Genomic DNA, 17,887 nt, shown 5'->3' with positions numbered 1-17,887 from the left:
TTGCTTATCTAATATTCAAAAACTGCGCCTGGAGAAAAAATGTAGGGAAGATGTTTTGATTATAACGGAAGCTGATGTTTTTGTTCCAGGAGAAGATGACCAAAGATTCCGCTGACAAGAATCAGTTTATTACATTACAGTATAGTCCTAGATTCCCGGCCATTCCACTTTTACCTAAAACTGTTTTGACTTTCTAAGAGAGGTGATTTGTGTCATCTGAGCTCTCAGACAGGTGAACCCAGACAGCATCCTGCAGCAGGGTCTCCAGGGACAGCACTGACCAGTTTCCCGTCTTCTCCCGTCAGAGAGCCCAGGGAGTTCATTGAAAACTCCGAATGCGTGCAGTGCCATCCGGAATGCCTGCCCCAGGCCATGAACGTGACCTGCACGGGACACGTAAGGAGCATGTTTGATGTCACCCCACACGTCAGCCATAGCCCGCAAGGATGACCCCCACCCCCGCCACCCTGTGCCTGCTGGGACGCGCATCCAGCGCACTCCCCGCCCACACTTGAGGCCTTGCCATCTCACAGCCGTCGGGGGCTGTGACTGAGGGGAAGTCAGCACATACCCTGCTGGCACAGACATTCCCCTTCTCTGTCCAACCCCAGAGGCACGTGGTGATGCCCGTCCTCACACCACATATCAGGGCGCCCTGTGGACGGGGCACACCCACAGGCAGCCTTCAGTGTTCCTGACATCTGTCTTCATTGCTTTATCATCTTAATCAAACATCACCAAATTCTTATTTAACATGAGTTTATCGTTATTTGAAGAGTATTTTTTTTGTGTGTGTGTGTGGTACGCGGGCCTCTCACCGTTGTGGCCTCTCCCGTTGCGGAGCACAGGCTCCGGATGCACAGGCTCAGCGGCCATGGCTCACGGGCCCAGCCGCTCCACGGCATGTGGGATCTTCCCGGACCGGGGCATGAACCCGTGCAGGCGGGCTCTCAACCACTGCGCCACCAGGGAAGCCCTGACGAGTATTTTTTAATCACAAAGGAAAGGTTTTCAAAATTCAGTTTCACATCTACATCTTCAGTAATAATCTTTTAGAGGGTGTGAGAATGCAGGTCCCTCTCACACCAGTGTGCCCATGTGGTTAATTCTCAGTATTATTTATATGAGGAGCTCTGTTTGGATTTGAATTTCAACAGCCATATCTAAATCTAGTAACGGAAAACATTTTTCAGAAGTTCTTGAAATCAGACAGAAGACGGTAGGGCTCAGTTTTGAGGTACAGGCTGCCAAAATGGCTGGTTACAAAGGAAACCACTGGTTTTTAGAATGGTGTTCGGTTAAATTTTCATCAGTGAAATAAAATAACTGGGATGTTGACTGACTTAGTCATCTGATTGTTCTGGCTCTGGGAATCCTCAGTCTTTGAGACGTGAGAGCACTGAGCCAACAGGCAGACCCTCCCCTACCCACGTTATTTCAGCCCTTTGTGAAGTGTGCGGACACAGCCCAAGCAGCCCCAATGCATTCATTTCTGTGGGTTTTACCGACGCATTCACATTTGACCAACAGAATCAAATTTAGCATGTTGCACAGTTAATTATGCAGCCACCACTGCACTTACACGTGCTACCTTCTCAACACTGGAGAAATGTAGGTGTGGGTTTTCTCAGCTTGGCCTTGGTGAGTACAGCTTCCCACAGAGGCCCCCTCAACTCCAAACACGATTCACAAGGAAGTCCATCTGACCGATAAGGATATAAATATACATGTAGGCCAATCAAGAATGCTTTGACAAGGAAAGATGCCCACAGTGTATTAAGTAAAATGTAATAAAGCAAATAGTACAGTTTCTTTCATGTTTTATATATATATATATATATATATATATATATATATATATATATATATGTATGTATATAAAATATACATTTAAAGTCAAGACGACTTTATTCTCAGCTGTTAACAGTGGTCACATCAGGCAAGCACAGTCACAGAAGAGCTTGTCCACTTTAAAAACTTCCACATCGTTTGATTTTTTTTCAGGATAAGCATTTTAAGTAAAAAGTTACTTCATTCTGGGGCTTCCCTGGTGGCGCAGTGGTTGAGGATCCACCTGCCGATGCAGGGGACACGGGATCGTGCCCCAGTCCAGGAAGATCCCACATGCCGCGGAGCAGCTGGGCCCGTGAGCCATGGCTGCTGGGCCTGCGTGTCCGGAGCCTGTGCTCCACAACAGGAGAGGCCACGACAGTGAGAGGCCCGCGTACCGCCAAAACAAAAAAAAAAGTTACTTCATTCTGAAACAGAGAGAGACATAAGTAAATGTTTGATTTATGAAACGGTTTTTCCACCTCGGTGCAGGGACCAGGCAGCTGTGTAAAGTGTGCCCACAACATTGACGGCCCTCACTGCGTCAAGACCTGCCCTGCTGGAGTCACAGGAGAAAACAGCACCCTGATCTGGAAGTTTGCAGATGCCAATCACGTGTGTCACCTGTGCCACCACAGCTGCACCTACGGGTGAGTGCAGGAAGCTCTGGGTCGCAAAGGAAAAGGCAGGAGAACAGGGTGCTTCCCATCTTGCAAATCTGTAGATTGAAAATGTGTCCAGACTTTCCAGTCAGTCAAGTACAGAGGTTTGTATCTGAGTCAGTTCCTCCAGGTGTTCTGGACCCACGGCCACGGCAGCAGCAATGATACGCTCGTGGGCAGATCATGGTGCTGGCGGGAGAGCCTCTCAGCCTCTCCAGGTGTGTCTTGTGCCAGGGCCCTGTTCTACAGTGCCAGGATGTCCCAACAAGAAGAATAAGGGACAGGGGGAACAAGAGCAGAGGTCCTGCCCCGTCCCCAAAGGTTTCTATATATATTATATATATATATATATATATATATATATATATATAATTTCCAGAGGACTGGGATTCCTGTGGGAATCTTTTATTGGTTTACAATTAATAGAAGATCACATTGCCTGGAATGTTGCCTAAAGGTGCTTTTTCTTTTAGCTAGTTGATTGCTGTTAATAGGGAAATTAAAACTATTTTGACTGTAATTAGCAGACGCACTCAGAACGTATATATCTTATTTACTAACATGATAAATTTGACAATGAAATTGGACTACCAGAAATCAGAAGGAGAAGTTGTCCCATATATTTCACATTCCCTTCTATCTCTCATAATCCTCAACTTTATTTGGCACCGTTACTCTTCTCTGGAGCCATCTCTTACTAGCTGTGTGGACTTGGGGAAGTGTCTTAACCTCTCTGTGCTTCACTTTCCTCACCTGTAAATTAGGATAATAAGACTGCATTGCTCACAGGATTTTTGAGATCTTGAGTTACTACGTGTACTGTACTTAAAATAGTGCGTGGACCACACAAGCACTCAGTCAGTGATTGCACAGATGGCGGTGCGGAGCTGGTGACGAGGTGGCAGTTAACAATGGTGGCGGTTATAATGCTGGTGAAGGAGGTAATGGTGCCAGTGCTGCTGGTAGTGACGCTGGTAATTATGACCGTGACAGTGATGGTTAGTGTTCTGAAGGGGTGCAAAACCTTCCAGTTAGACTTACAAACATCAGGAGTCTTGAAAGTTTTCCGAGTATGTCCTAAGTTTTTACAAAAAACCTATTTTAACTGCATTTATATGGAAGAGCCTGAGCCTGGAGACAGGTGATTTGGGAATGACTGGTACCCTGGTCAACTTCCATCGTTTCACCTTCCTTCTTGAGTTTCAGCCATCATGAGGGTAAACGGAAGGGCTCCATCATTCCATGGCCCCGTGGTCCAAGAGTTTCAGTCCCAGGCAGCTGACTCCCCAGCTAACATGTAGGAAGCCTGGGCATTTCCTGTGTGGTTTGCATGTGACTGTCTTCCCCCTCTAATCTTAGTCTAAGCCAATTGGTGTGTTGCAAGTGACCTGGAATATTTTACCAAGTTTAACACACACACACACACACACACAAACCCCACTAAAGCCAATTAATTAATTTGAGTAGGGCTAACATTTTTACAATGTTTTGTACTCCCAGTCAGGAAATGATAATTTCTTCATACATTCAGATATTCTTTTTTATATTTCAGTAAAGTTTTAGTTGTGTTCTTTCCTGTTCTGCCTAAACATTTTGTATTTATTTTTGCTACTGTGAAGTGGACCTTGTTTTCTAGTATATCTTCTCATTTATTATATCTAATATATAAGATAGCCTTTGATTTTTTTTTGGTGGAGGTGTATATTCATCTCATATTGGTGGTCTCCACTGAACTTCCTTTGAAATTAGCGTTTTAGTTCATGGTCTTGAATTTTCCAGGAAAACAATTATATCATCTCCAGTAATGGTATCTGTATCTCTTTTCCAAAAGTTTCAAGTCATATTACAAGGGCCAGAATTTCTAGAATAATATCAGATACAATGGTAGTGGACATGAGAATTTTATATCTGATGGTGGTGGGAATGGCTGTAATAAATCACCATTAAGAACAATATTTGCTATTAATGTGAGATTCTTATTATCTTCTTAAAGAAACAGTTATCTATTCCATTTTTAAACTCTTTTTTAAAATCCAGAATGAATTCTGAACTTTACCAAATACCTCCTTGGTAGGAATTTCAAGATTTTTCATATTTTTCCCTTTGGGTATACCAGCACACTGGTTATACGGACCACTCTGCAAACTCTACAAAACATAGTATAAACTGTAATTTGCTAGTTTTTCACTTAGTCTATTTTTTTCATATTCCCCAAAATAAGCAATTTTGGAGCAGATTCTCTAAAATAGAATTATACTACCTATATAAAATAAATATATTTTTCCTGTTTTTTCTATCTTTGGGAAATAAATGTGTTTCTATGTGTGTGTGTGTGTGTCTCAGCATATAACATTGGTAGAAACATATATAGTTTTCCGTAATCTTGTTATTGCTATCTCTATCTTCTCCCAAAGGAATTACACACTAAAAATGGATTTAAGTTTTTAAATATGGAGAAATATTGATGGGGTGAGGGTAAATAAGAAAACATTTCTTTTATTGTGTATCTGCAATGTGCACAGCATCATCAAACACATAGTCTCAACCATGACTAAGAGCGAACGCGCTGCTTTCCCCATTTGTATTGTTAAAGAAACACTTAGGAAGGCTCTGGGGTCACCATGACTCGTCAGCCAGCAGTGACAGAGCCCAGGTTACAGGCGCATGCTTGCTCCCAGAAGCCGTGCCCTTCCCACAGGGCAGGTCTGCTTACCCCAGGGAATGGGTCGGCAAACTTGAAGCAAATCCACTTTTATTTACTTACTTACTTACTTATTATTTATTTATTTTGGCTGTGTTGGGCCTTCGCTGCTGTGCACAGGCTTTCTCTAGTTGTGGCGAGCGGGGGCTACTCTTCGTTGCCATGCATGGGCTTCTCACTGCGGTGGCTTCTCTTGTTGCAGAGCACGAGCTCTAGGCGTGCAGGCTTCAGTAGTTGTGGCTCGCAGGCTCTAGAGTGCAGGCTTAGTAGTTGTGGCGCATGGGCTTAGTTGCTCCGCGGCATGTGGGATCTTCCCGGACCAGAGCTCGAACCCGTGTCCCCTGCATTGGCAGGTGGATTCTAAACCACTGCGCCACCAGGGAAGTCCACAAATCCACTTTTAAATGGAACCACATTTTATAGTAAGTCGTCAGGGGATGGTTTCTTTGAAATTTTATGCCAATAAATTAAACGAAAGAACACGAAATTTTGCCTATTTTAATTACATGGAACAAAAAAATAATAAATCAAGTGGGAGACAAGGAATAATTTTTCTGACAAAATTAAATGATAGCATGATATGGCCTCTTTTGCTTGATATTTGATAATCATTTCTGCAGAATTATGCAGGGTACCATCAGCTTTCCCAAGGACCCCTTAATCCTTTGATATTCAGATGGTTCCCTCTTAGGGCACCTGTCCAGTCACTACCCTTGTCCATCATCTCTTCAAATGTAAACTGGCCGAGCTCTCCCTATGAGCGTCTCCCTTGTCCATAGCTTCTTGCTAGAAACCCTATAGGTTTCCCAGCAGCACTTTCAGAGGCTGCATGAAACCCTGCTTCTTGTCCAAAGCTTGCAATTCCAGTTTGCACCACTATGCATAGAGTTCCCATTCTATTACGGTCTGGAAACTAAACAGGCATTATGGGAAAATATAAAAACACTAGTGAGGAGGGGTATTTTGAGGAGGGGTTAATTTTACCAATGGTTATCCATTAGAGAATGTTGTCTCTGACGATTATCCTAGGAGATAAAAGACTGTCAAAAAAGGAGAACTCCTTGTGTGTTCCACTGCCTAAAGAAGCCTGTGTCGGGTGTAGGGATGAAGGCCCGAAAGCTTGCAGGGCCGAGACTGCATTGTCTGCCACCACGGAAAAGAGGTCTCAGACCTTCAAAACCAAGAGGAGTACAGTATAGAGATCAGAGCCCTTGGAATGAGACAGAAAATGATTAGAACCAGTTGACAGTACGCATGTAACAAGCACCGGTCCTCTTCACATACCTGAACCAGGCTTCTTCGCCTTTGCCCAGGCCGTGAACATCAGTCTTCTCCATTTAATGGGAATATTTTATTTTCCTGTTGACGTTTTTATTGACAAACATTGCTGTCCTTCAAAGCCAACTTAGTCTGCCTTTTCAGCCATCATCCTGTCATCAAAATAACAGATGGTGGTGCCCCACAGAACGGGAACCCAGCTGCTGAGGGGTCACGTTAGGACAGATGATGTCCCTGCTTGACATACAACATCGCAGTTGTGTGGAAGTGGATGGAGCCAGCCCCTGGCTTTCTGGGTCTGAAATCATCGTCCCCGTTTCCCTGCCCCTCCCCCCCCAGCTCCTTCATCAGTGTGCCCCAGGAAATGGTTCTGGTCTCAGCTCCCTCTACCTCCTGCCCACATTGATGTTCTAGAGCCAGCTGTGGGCTCTCTGAACCTCTGTCAAATGGAAGACATGAATGTCAATAATGAAGACCAGAAATGTCTACTTTGTTCAATGCTAGAACAATCCCTATCATGAAGTAGACACTCAAAAATACTTGCTGAGTGAATGAACAAATGAATAAATGCATAATAAACAAATGCTTAAGCAATGCTGAGACGCACTGTGATTGTAATGATTTGAAAGTCATTTAACACACATTGCCTTATGATTTAATAAAAACTCTCCAAGAAAAAGTGCTAAAGAAGTAAAATGATCGAAATGTGTATTTCTCTTTCAATTCCTACAGCTGTGCTGGGCCAGGTCCTGAAGGCTGTGCAGTGAGCGGGTAAGTGTGACACTTTGTATGTGATGACCTGATCAGAAATGACCAAGAGTGCTATGGGCGAGGGTACTGCTTTCCCTCTTTTCCGACTGCCCTCTGCTTTGGCCGGTTCTCACTTCACCCTGGGCTAGCCTGGGCATTCCTAGCAGAGCTCACCCTGCCCACGCTGCTGGCTGTACTTTGGGGCCGGGGGACGGGGGGGCAAGGGGGAGGGCAGGACAGGAGTGCTGGGCCTCCTCCATCCACGCGGAGCCAGCCTCACTGCCCAGCGCTTCTACATGCAGACCTGCTCCCTAGGTCACCAGGGTTGTTGGGTCCTTCTCCTCCCCCAGCTTCCCTTCTCTTTCCTCGCTGACCCAGTTGGCCCTACCACAAACCTGTGTTTGAATGACCTGTCTGTTCAATGACAGAGCTCCACCTTGGGAGAATTTCTCCCCTTACTTCCTTTCCTAAACACAGGACTTCCTTCAGCATTTCAGTTGTGATCACTTAGCCGTCACTGCCTGAAATGCTGCACAGAGAAAAGCAGAATTGGGACTTCCTGTTCAGACTCATCAGGAAAGAGTGATATTATCAATTAATAATGTCTATCGAAGAATCAGAATTATACACAAGACACTGACCAGATATCCCCAAACACTGGCCAAACATCCAGGAACCTCTGCCATCTCCAGTAATGTTTACCAAATTCCTCCCCTCAACAAGCTTCCTCAATGCCAGTCAGCTCAGTCTCTTGCCGAAGAATCAGCCAAGATAACTGATCCCTTCTGCTACCAAGTGTGGCATTAAAGACAAATAGGGCAGTTTCTCAAAGATAAAGATTTCCTTTTACGCCCCTCTTCACTTGAGCCACGAGGACACCAGCAAGCTTCGTCCTCTCTTCGTGCTTCAGTCAGCGTCTTAGTAATGAGGTTTTCCATCACACCCCCACCCTGAAACCGGTCAACGACCATTCTTTGTTATATTTACCCTTTTAATTTTTTTCTTCTCTTTTCACTCCCCCTACTTCCCATGGAACACATACTCTGTACAAATTATTCCTTATATCTTTCAGTGTCCCCTTCAAAATGGTAAAAACCCATTAATTCAAACTGCATTAATTGGGAAGATGGTATAACTCAGGAGATGACTTTTGCACTTGCTAAGAAGAAAGTGTCATAAACTATTTACGTGAAGTACATTTGACCCACTTATGAGAAATCCGTAAGAACGCTGGCACATTTTTTTAGGTGCAAACGGTGCTACTGCTCTCTTTGATATTCGTTAACATTTCTACCTGAAAATATAAAGCTTACCAGAAGCTTAGATGGCACAGGTGCTGAAGAATAAAAGCTTTATGAAGATTCTGAATTCAGGATCTAATTCAGACGGTTCTTTCCCCGTGAGCTTTAGAACCTGAGTTTTGGGTGTTTGCTGTCCCCGAGCTCTATGGGGGGAGGGGTGGCTGCAGGATGACATCACTCATCCATGACAGCTCTGCTGTCCATGTGGAAATACTGTCACTTCCTCACCCCCTCCACACTCATGCATACAGCACTTCCGACGGCTCAGGTCCCATCTTGAAAGCCCCGGACCCCTCGTGAAGTCTCCACAGGTTTGAAAGGGTCCCTCCTTCCAGCCTGGCCAGCAGACATCGCAGGTGTCGCGTGCGGAGGGCGTGCCTCAAACGCATGGAGACACTCCGGGGAGCCACACAGATTCACAGGAAAAGCAGGACCGAACTCTGAGTTACTTTTTAAATGATGTGTTTTCTTAATCAACAGATGAAAAGTATGATTGCTATAGGGAGAAGTCCAAATGATACCTCAGTGTAAAACGTGCGACAAAGCAGGCTCCTATACTGAAGGAAGTTGGAAACCCTGCCGTGGGGCTCCAAGTCCGCCCTCCTTTCTCCTTTACGAGCTGCGCCGTATTCCACTTTCTGAGCTAGCCCTAAATGACGTCATGCTATCATCAGAACGTACGGGAAATATGTGAAATGCCAACGTAACAAACCTCACCCCTTTGCGTGTCCACCTCGTTGCAGGCCCAGGATTCCGTCCATCGCCACCGGGATCGTGGGCGCCCTGCTGCTGGCGCTGGTGCTGGCCCTGGGCGTCGGCCTGTTTTTGCGCAGGCGCCGCATCGTACGCAAGCGCACGCTGCGCCGGCTGCTGCAGGAGCGCGAGGTGAGCGCCGCGCGCGAGGGGGCGGGGAGGCGCCGCAGCCCGAGGGTTGAGTTTTCAAGATATATTACTGTGCTCTTTTTATCGCGAAGAAAAAGTCGGAAGAATCTCTGAAAGTCCAGTTATAAGCAACTACATGCACATGTTAGTACTTGTATCCAGGGGAATGCAGCTGTGTCTAGGGTAAGTCCCACGGCCGGTTACCAAGCCGGGGCGCCCGCTGCCCTCGTGGGGCGGGCGCTCGGGCCGGCTAAGGGGAAGGCTGGTGCACAGAAATGTGAGCTCAGGAGGTGTTACTTTGGAAAATGCCATTGTCCACACCAGCGGCTGCTCCTTTTGGAGCCACGTTTGTGACCTTGTCCGTGATTCTTCAGCCGGCATCCGTGTCCGGCAACATGTCGGAAGCCAGAGGCCCTGGGAAGAGGGACCCACTGCAGCTACAGCATCGTGAGGCTGTGAGGGGCCCGACCGGTTAGCAGAGTGACCACCACAGAACACTGTCCTTCCCCAAGTGTTCGCGGCCCGGACACAGAAATAGAAATGGCACTTATTGCAAAGGAGCTGTTCTGTTCAAGGATGCCTTTTTTTGGAGGGCGGGGGGGTGGGGTGGTGTCAGTCCCTGTTCCTTCCGAGTGTCTCACCAAGTTCCTTAGAACAGGTGTCCCTGCCTCCGGAGTGAGAGCCGCGAGTTCTGTCCCCTGGTGTCTGGACCTGCCACCCCTCTCCCCGGCCCGGCGGGCATCGTCTCTTCCTCTTGTCTGTCACAGCTTGTCGAGCCTCTGACGCCCAGCGGAGAAGCTCCCAATCAAGCTCTCTTGAGGATCTTAAAGGAGACGGAATTAAAAAAGGTCAAGGTGCTGGGCTCCGGAGCATTCGGCACGGTGTACAAGGTGAGCCCCCCGAGGGTCCCGGGCACCTTCTGCTGTGGTCTTTATCAAGGTCACATGCTGTTTGTGTCACTGAGGGTTTAGGAAATTCCAGTGTTTTTTTCAAGTTGTCTAGAGGAGATTTTTATAATCACAGTGACAAGTAACTGGTCCGGTGAGATCTGTACACAGGCACAGGCATTTTCAGGAGGACAGTGTGAGCTTTCCGAGGGGTGGGTGGCACAGGTCAGTCTGAAAGAGGGTTGCCTATCACGGCACAGCAGCATCTGAATAAAGCCCAGCTCAGAACAGCTTCCTCTTCATTTCTTTTTCCTACATCCCCATAGTCTGATTTCAGTTAGGCCTAGACCCAGAATCTCAGAATTCTGGACAAAATGACTCACACTGACTGTAACTGGCACGAGCTTAGGGGTTTTGTCTAACTACTCTGATTTCTGGAACATGATAGCTAAAGAGCTGCTGAGCTGTCGTGACTCCCAGCACCAGTGGCCTTGGGTACAGAGCTGTGCTCGAGCCCCTCGCCCTTTGGGGTGGGGTCACTAATGACGCCCAGCCGGCCTAGGAGCCGTATGTTATGTGTATGATGATTGCCAGCCAACGTCTTCCCTTCTCTTTGTCACAGGGACTCTGGATCCCAGAAGGCGAGAAGGTTAAAATTCCTGTGGCTATCAAGGAATTGAGAGAAGCCACATCTCCAAAAGCCAACAAGGAAATTCTTGATGTGAGTTTCTGCTTTATTCTCTAGCTATCTGCAGGCCTGGAAGCCAGAAGCCACCTTTTTTTCGTGGTTGGCAAAACATTGCTCTGTTTTAGACTCTGTCATCACCGCATTCTAAACGGTCACTTTTCCTGTCTTTTTTCCTTCTGGCTATAGTTGGTATAATTCTTTCTCGTAGAGGAGACTCACTCTTCCATTCTCTTATCGGCCCCCAGAAGTATGGAAGCCTGCGGTCCCTGGGCGTCCACCAGGGGCCGTCCCCGTGCTGGTAGTGGCTTTACCCCTGCCGTCCAGTGACTGCTCCTGGTGGGCCTGTGCTGCTCTAGGTGTTGTGCTCACCAAGCTTTAAGAGAAGAAACGGAGGCATGAAGCAGCCTGATGCTTAGGGTCGCGTGGCTGGGGTAGGTTTCCAGCACGTGGTTACTTCTGACTCTGAAATGCATGTCGGTTTTCTTCCACCAGCTAGCTCATCTTTGAAATGGCTTTGTAAAGGTGCCTAGGATTAACACTGTGATGCTCTATGAACTCTATAATCTGTTGCTCCCCTTCTGTACTTTTTCTCAAAGTAATTTAAATGTTATTTCCATTGTCTGCTGATTGCTACTTTATGGACTCTCTGAAATACTCCACAAGATTATTGCTACATGTTTTTACTTGCGATTCTCTTAAACTTTTTCCACCTTCCCTGGACCCTCACTAGCCAGTGAGGGGGCTGCACAGTCTTAGAAAGAGGCTGGATGCAGGAGGGGCCAGCCTGGAGCTGGGCAGAACCCTCTGCAGGTAGAAGCTCAGGAGGCTCCAGTGGACACACCCTTGGGGTCCGGGGCTAACAGCGCTGGCCTCCGATTGCCGTGGTGGATGTGGGTTTCTCTTGCTCTCGTCCCAAAGCAGAGCCAGTGAAAGAGGAGCTGGAGGCGCTCAGCGGTGAATTAGGGAAACAGTCAATGAAAAAGGAAAATGACTGCCTTTACTGAGTCAAAAATCTAGAGAACTTAGTTCGTGTTACAGCCACGAAGGACAAAGTTCAAATATAACATTTCCCCACTCTTGTATCTAACCCACAGAATATACAGTAAGCAAAGCAAACGTGGGCCTTTTTAAAAAAGCGTTCAGACAGTGAGCTTCCCAGGAGCGCACTCTCTCCGACCCCATTTTCTCCAGGCAGCCTCCTCTCCTTTCATCGCAGCAGGAAAGTCCCACCCCAGTATCTTCGACGTGAAGGATGATGTATTAACACAGTGCAACAGGAGGTCTCACACACTGATGATAGCTTACCAAGCAAAGTTATCTTTCATTTTAACAGTTTACAAATGAACGTACAGTCTGTTAACGTAACGTCGACTCCTATTTCCATAACCACAAGAAGTACAGCAAACAAGGGATTTGTGAAGTCTCTTCACTTTCAACCTCTAGCTCCTTCTCCTACACTGTTAAAAAGAAAATCTTTTTGCAGAATTTGCTTCCTTAATTCATTTGTTACTCATTTAAGACATTCTAATCACTTTCACAAAACGGTGTTGAGATGTGAATTTTAACAATATTCACTACGCAGAGTAAGGGCGATTTTGAAGACAGTAGCTATACTTTGGGAAGGAAGTAGCTTCACTGAGAAGGGCCCTCCAGGACCCCTAAAACTGGAGGAAATCTGCTTTTGTGGGCCAGAGTTGGGGTAGAAGATAGAGAAAGGAAAGACTGACAAGGTAAAAAAAAAAAAAAAAAAAGTGTGACGTGCCATTTCGCCTCTTGCGCCGTCTCTGTCCTGCTCTCCTTCTCTCCCTGCGTCCCCCACCCCCACCCCGGTTTCTTCTTCCTGCTCTAACACCCGTCCTGTGGCTGTAACCAGAGGGATGGCAGCCTGAGGCCTTCCGCCTGCTTTTCCCGAAGCTCCCTCTGCCCCGCATGCACAGGGAGCCTGTCTTTCCTCGCAGGGTGGGCGCAGCCGTGGGGAGCCCCTGAGGGAAGGGAAAGCTGAAGCAGCCGCCAGTGATTTGAGGGCCAGTTTCAACAGTGAGTTAAAGGGCAAGTTAATTCTGTGACAGGCAGCCCAGGGGGCTGAGCGTGGGCTTTTTATTTTTTTTCTTTTTTTTGCGGTACGCGGCCCTCTCACCGCTGCGGCCCCTCCCGTTGTGGAGCACAGGCTCCGGACGCACAGGCTCAGCGGCCATGGATCTTCCCGGACCGGGGCACAAACCCGTGTCCCCTGCATGGACAGGCGGACTCTCAACCACTGCGCCACCAGGGAAACCCTGAGCGTGGGCTTTGAAACACTCACACGCACTTGTAAATGGCTCCAGCAACCCGTACTCTTATTCCCCTGCCCAGGCCAGCACTGAGGCCCAGCACGCACACCCTCTAGCCCTGGCGCACGCTGCGGTCAGTGGCGGCTTAGTTAATGGGACACTTTCAGAAATATTCTTAAAGTTAAGCGTCTGCCTCTCCTGAAGGAGTTTAAAGTCTAGTGGAATCCTTTTTCCCCAATCTTTAATGTAAACTAGTTCACAGCTGAGGGAGACGGCAAGAAGGAAGACCCCCCAAATTTCAAAGGTTGGACAAAATAATAGACTTTCAAGGTCACCGAGCCTCAGAGGCCCTTCTGCCACGTGACTCTGACCTCAGCCTTGGGAGCCTCCGAGCGTGGGCTCTGCCTGCCAGCCTGCACGCCTGGCGGGGGTGGCCGATCAGAGATGGCTGGGGAATACCAAGCGTTCTTGCCTTAGGTCACAGTGCACCTTTGAGATTCCAAGAAAAACAAAGCTAAGAACCAAGCTCACGTTAACTCCTGCACACACTGAATAGGACACACGACCAGACAGCATCCCCATTGTGCCTGGGCTTCGGGGTGCAGAAATCTGTGGCTGTACCAGATTTTAATAGGAGCGGGGACCTGGCAGGGCTCCAGGCTCTGTGTGGCTGGACACCCACGCCCATGCCCTGCTCCCTGAGCCCCAGGTCATCTCCCCATGGCCCACAGCAGATGGGCTGCTCAGACTGCTCTGATCTGCAGATTTTTCTCCCCTCTAAAATGAATACAGCATGTTTCCAAGTCTCAACCAGATCTTAAGAAAATAAGAACAGCCAGAGGATTTCTTTGGTGTTATGGTTGTACAGTTTCCCAGACTGGGGGAGAGGAGTGATTTGTGCTTTTCTGGCGATTGCATGGCCTATTGATGTTTCCATAGACTTTCCAGTTTAAATTTAGGGCAGGCAACAGAATGAGAATGCAAAACAGATTTATATACGTGCTCTTTCTGTGTCATAAGGTGTGGAGCTTTCTGGTAGCCCATCTGCCGAGCACTCAACAAGGCCTCACGGTGCGTGGGGTAAGCAGGGGAGTGCCAGGAGGGCCTAGGTCGGGGGAGACCTGGGTGTGGGCCCCACCCTGACATAAGAAATGCGGTCTCGGGCTTCCCTGGTGGCACAGTGGTTGAGAGTCCGCCTGCCGATGCAGGGGACACGGGTTCGTGCCCAGGTCCGGGAAGATCCCACATGCCATGGAGCGGCTGGGCCCGTGAGCCATGGCTGCTGAGCCTGCGCTTCCGGAGCCTGTGCTCCGCAACGGGAGAGGCCACAACGGTGAGAGGCCTGCATACCGCAAAAACAAACAAAAAAAGAAATGTGGTCTCTGGTCATCTTTCACTGGGCCTCAATTTCCTCTTCAGACAAATAATGGCTTGAGAAGAAACCACTTGCAGGCCTTTTCCAGTTCTAACTTTTTATCAGTAGCAAAGGGTCAGAAGGTCCATAGTATTAAACACCTGCTCTGCTGTTGTGATGCTGCATTTACAACACAGACAAGGAGAAGAGCTGCCTGCCCGTGAGAGCAGGGCGTCTCCACTTAGGGCAGCGTCCAGACAGACGGTGGCTCTGCAGCGGATGTCAGAGCTGTGGGTTTCTTTCCGTAGTGGACGTGGCATGGTCTCTGTCTCGTGTGATTTCAGTGTCGTTCAGCCGTGGTGTTTCTGAGGCAGCTCTGTGCCTAGAGATGTATTGGGCACCACGGGAATGACGCAGCAGGAGCAGGTGTTGGGGAGGTGAGGTGACAAACAAGCCCCAGCTCGTGCATCTCACATGGCTCCCCTGCCCGGGTGAGGCCCAAGGATTGGCATCTCTGGCCAGTTCGCAGGCCGTGCTGAGCCTGCTCCCCCGAGGGAGAAACTGCAAGATGCCAGGAGAGTTTAACTTAGATTGGGGTTCAGGGAGGCGCTCTGAGGAGGGGTCAGCCAGGAAAAGAGGAGGTGGAAGGGCATCCCAGACAAAGGCCCTCCCGGGTACAGGCGAGCAGAGATGGGGAGCAGAGAGCAGGAGGACCAGGGGGTCTGTGGGAGGAGAGGCTTTGCGAGACCTGGCAGGCTTCCCAGGAACAGTGAGGCCAGGGGAGGGGTTCAGGCCAGAAACTGGTGCCATCACGTTTGTGTTTAGGGGTATGTGTACGTGCCCCTCCACCTGTCTGTCACCACTGTCACCTCTGGCTCCTGTGGTGCTTCCCCCAGCATCCCCCTCGCATGCCTTCACGTGGCCCAGGCTGTGTTCCCTTCTGCACAGAGGGGCCACACCCCGCGCACAGCAGCGGTCAGATGGGGAAAGGCGCCTCTGAACTTTCTCTTGGAGACCAGGGGATCCCTTTTGTGTCTGAATAAAATGTCACCCCCCCACACTTTGGATTCTAAAGGGAAAGAGATGGAGTTTCTTGGTGGAAATTGAGGATTCCCTAATTCGTAGTCAGACAAAAGCGAGGCCCAGTTGGTGTGCATGGTTGTAAATGAAATCAGCTTCCTCTGCCCAAGGATAGCAGAAGGGTTCACATAAAGTCCATGGGTGTGGGTCTGTGCCAGGCTTCCGCCACGGCAGCCTCCAAATTAGCAGGAGCGGGGCTCTGGGGAGTGGGCTTCGCAGAGCAGCATGGATTTCCCTTCCCAAGGCTGAGGCAGGGCGACACAGACCACCTCTTCAGAAATGAATCCTGGGCCGCCGGCGGAGTCTGCGATCGCTGTAGGTGTAACGTCCTCCGTCCAGTTCTGAGCCGGAAACGGTGCACTGAGAGGGCTTCTCTGCCCTGCGTGGCAGTGGTGCCCGCGGTCCCGGCAGTGCCGGGGGGGCTCCCCCTCTCTGCCCCCGGTGCTCTGTGGGGAGGTGAGGTCCCCCTCCCTGTCCCGATCCCCCCAGAACTCTCAGCATCTCCTTCCACGGTGCCCATGGCCGGGGTTCCGGAGTCAGCGGGCAAGTCTTCACCGGGGTGTGGGCCCCAAGCACGGGTTCCCACCGGCCCTGACACCATTTTAAGCGGTGGCATCTTTGGCTTTGAGGTGGGGGCCTTCGTAAGGACTCGGCATCGCCCAAACTTGGAGACATCAGGTCTCATTTTCACCCAACGCTTTGCCGATGGCGAGTGCTGCCTGGGCCACTCTGCGACGCAGCATCCGCATGTGCACTCAGAGGATGCCGTCTCTCATCAAGCACCTGGCCACTCCGCAGCCTCGCGTGCAAGAGACCCTGTGGGAACGTCCACTGCACTAGACGTTTCACAGGCCCCCTTGTCCTCCACACGCGCACATTTCCAAACTCAAAATCATGTTCGACTTTTGTACCCGGAAAGGGTCTGTCTGCCTTTTCCTTTAGCCACGGCGAGGAGCCTTTCTGATGCGCCCTCTCCTCCTCTCCCCCCAGGAAGCCTATGTGATGGCCAGTGTGGACAATCCTCACGTGTGCCGCCTCCTGGGCATCTGCCTGACGTCCACGGTGCAGCTCATCACGCAGCTCATGCCCTTCGGCTGCCTGCTGGACTACGTCCGTGAGCACAAGGACAACATCGGCTCCCAGCACCTCCTCAACTGGTGCGTGCAGATCGCAAAGGTGAGTCAGAGGAGTGTGCTCGGAGCAGGCACCCAGCTCTGCAGGGAGGGCAGGCGGGGCCACGAGGCAGCACCGGCAGCTGCCGTCGCTTTGCCGTCCCACCCTCACCTCCAGGGATGAAGGGATCCTGAGGGAGAGCCCCGAAGAACAGCGGCAAAGGGGAAATAAAGACACCCAAGAAATTAATAATTACGTTCTCCATCCTAGGACAGCATAGAGTTTGCCAAGAGGGTGTGTGTATGTGTGTGCACACGCATGTACATGGCATACACCCTTCTTTAGTTTGGGTTAAACTGAATCAATTGTCTTTTGCATCAGATCAGCGCCTGTCCCACTGCACATTGAAAATCTAATTATTCAGCTACATTTGCACAGGTTTCTCTGTACTGGGGGCTCTCAGTATGGTTGATGATAGAGTTCTTATTTCCGTGGCGTTCTTTTTGTTGAACACTGTGGTAATTGGGAACCAAGGAGGAGGTGTGGCTTTCACCCAGGCAGGACTTGATCACAAGGCCAGCAAACCAGGCCAAGGCTGTCAGGTGACAGAGTGGCCAGGCGGACAGACAGGTGCTGGCTCTGACGTGCGGTGGCAGGAGGTGAATAGACATTTCTGCTGCTTCACGGGGCTCCGTACGCGTCCCCGTCGACAGGCTGGATCCGGAGCGAGGGAGGGGCTGAGGGGGCAGACAGTGGCCAGGTGGAGCTGAGACCAGGGGCAGAGCAGTGCGCCAGGTATTTAGCTGCTCATACGGCCTCACAAGGACTGTTCTTCCATTTCAGATCTCCCTCTCTTGATGCCCGTAGTGCATCAGTTATCTGCAACCCAGCTAGCTAAATTCTGTTTCTCCTGACAGTGGGTATACCTTTCACTCCGTTGAATGAATGGAATCTGTGGGCAGGCCCCGCCCTCAGCCCCCGGGGCGGGTGTTGGGAGCCTGCAGGAACCAGGGAGGACAGGGCGCCCCTCGTCCCCCAGGCCCCATCCAGGTCCTGGTTGCTCGCCTCACCCGGGGCGGCAGCACCGTCCG

The 17,887-nt window shown here is 49.6% G+C and overlaps 1 protein-coding gene across 1 annotated transcript in view; it reads left to right on the top strand.

Moving 5' to 3' along the window:
• Positions 1-17,887, top strand: part of EGFR (epidermal growth factor receptor) — a 197,091-nt gene that overhangs the window by 154,994 nt on the left and 24,210 nt on the right. The window contains exons 14-20 of the mRNA XM_082632862.1: positions 306-396; positions 2,323-2,480; positions 7,204-7,242; positions 9,266-9,407; positions 10,172-10,294; positions 10,914-11,012; positions 16,674-16,859. Coding sequence (XP_082488988.1) covers positions 306-396; positions 2,323-2,480; positions 7,204-7,242; positions 9,266-9,407; positions 10,172-10,294; positions 10,914-11,012; positions 16,674-16,859 — 838 coding nt within the window. The remainder of the gene's footprint in view (positions 1-305; positions 397-2,322; positions 2,481-7,203; positions 7,243-9,265; positions 9,408-10,171; positions 10,295-10,913; positions 11,013-16,673; positions 16,860-17,887) is intronic.

This window comes from Mesoplodon mirus, assembly GCF_964341445.2.
Source record: "Mesoplodon mirus genome assembly, chromosome: 9".
Lineage (NCBI taxonomy): Eukaryota > Metazoa > Chordata > Mammalia > Artiodactyla > Ziphiidae > Mesoplodon > Mesoplodon mirus.
Note: the sequence above shows the minus strand (reverse complement) of the source record. Positions and strands in the feature narration are given on the sequence as shown.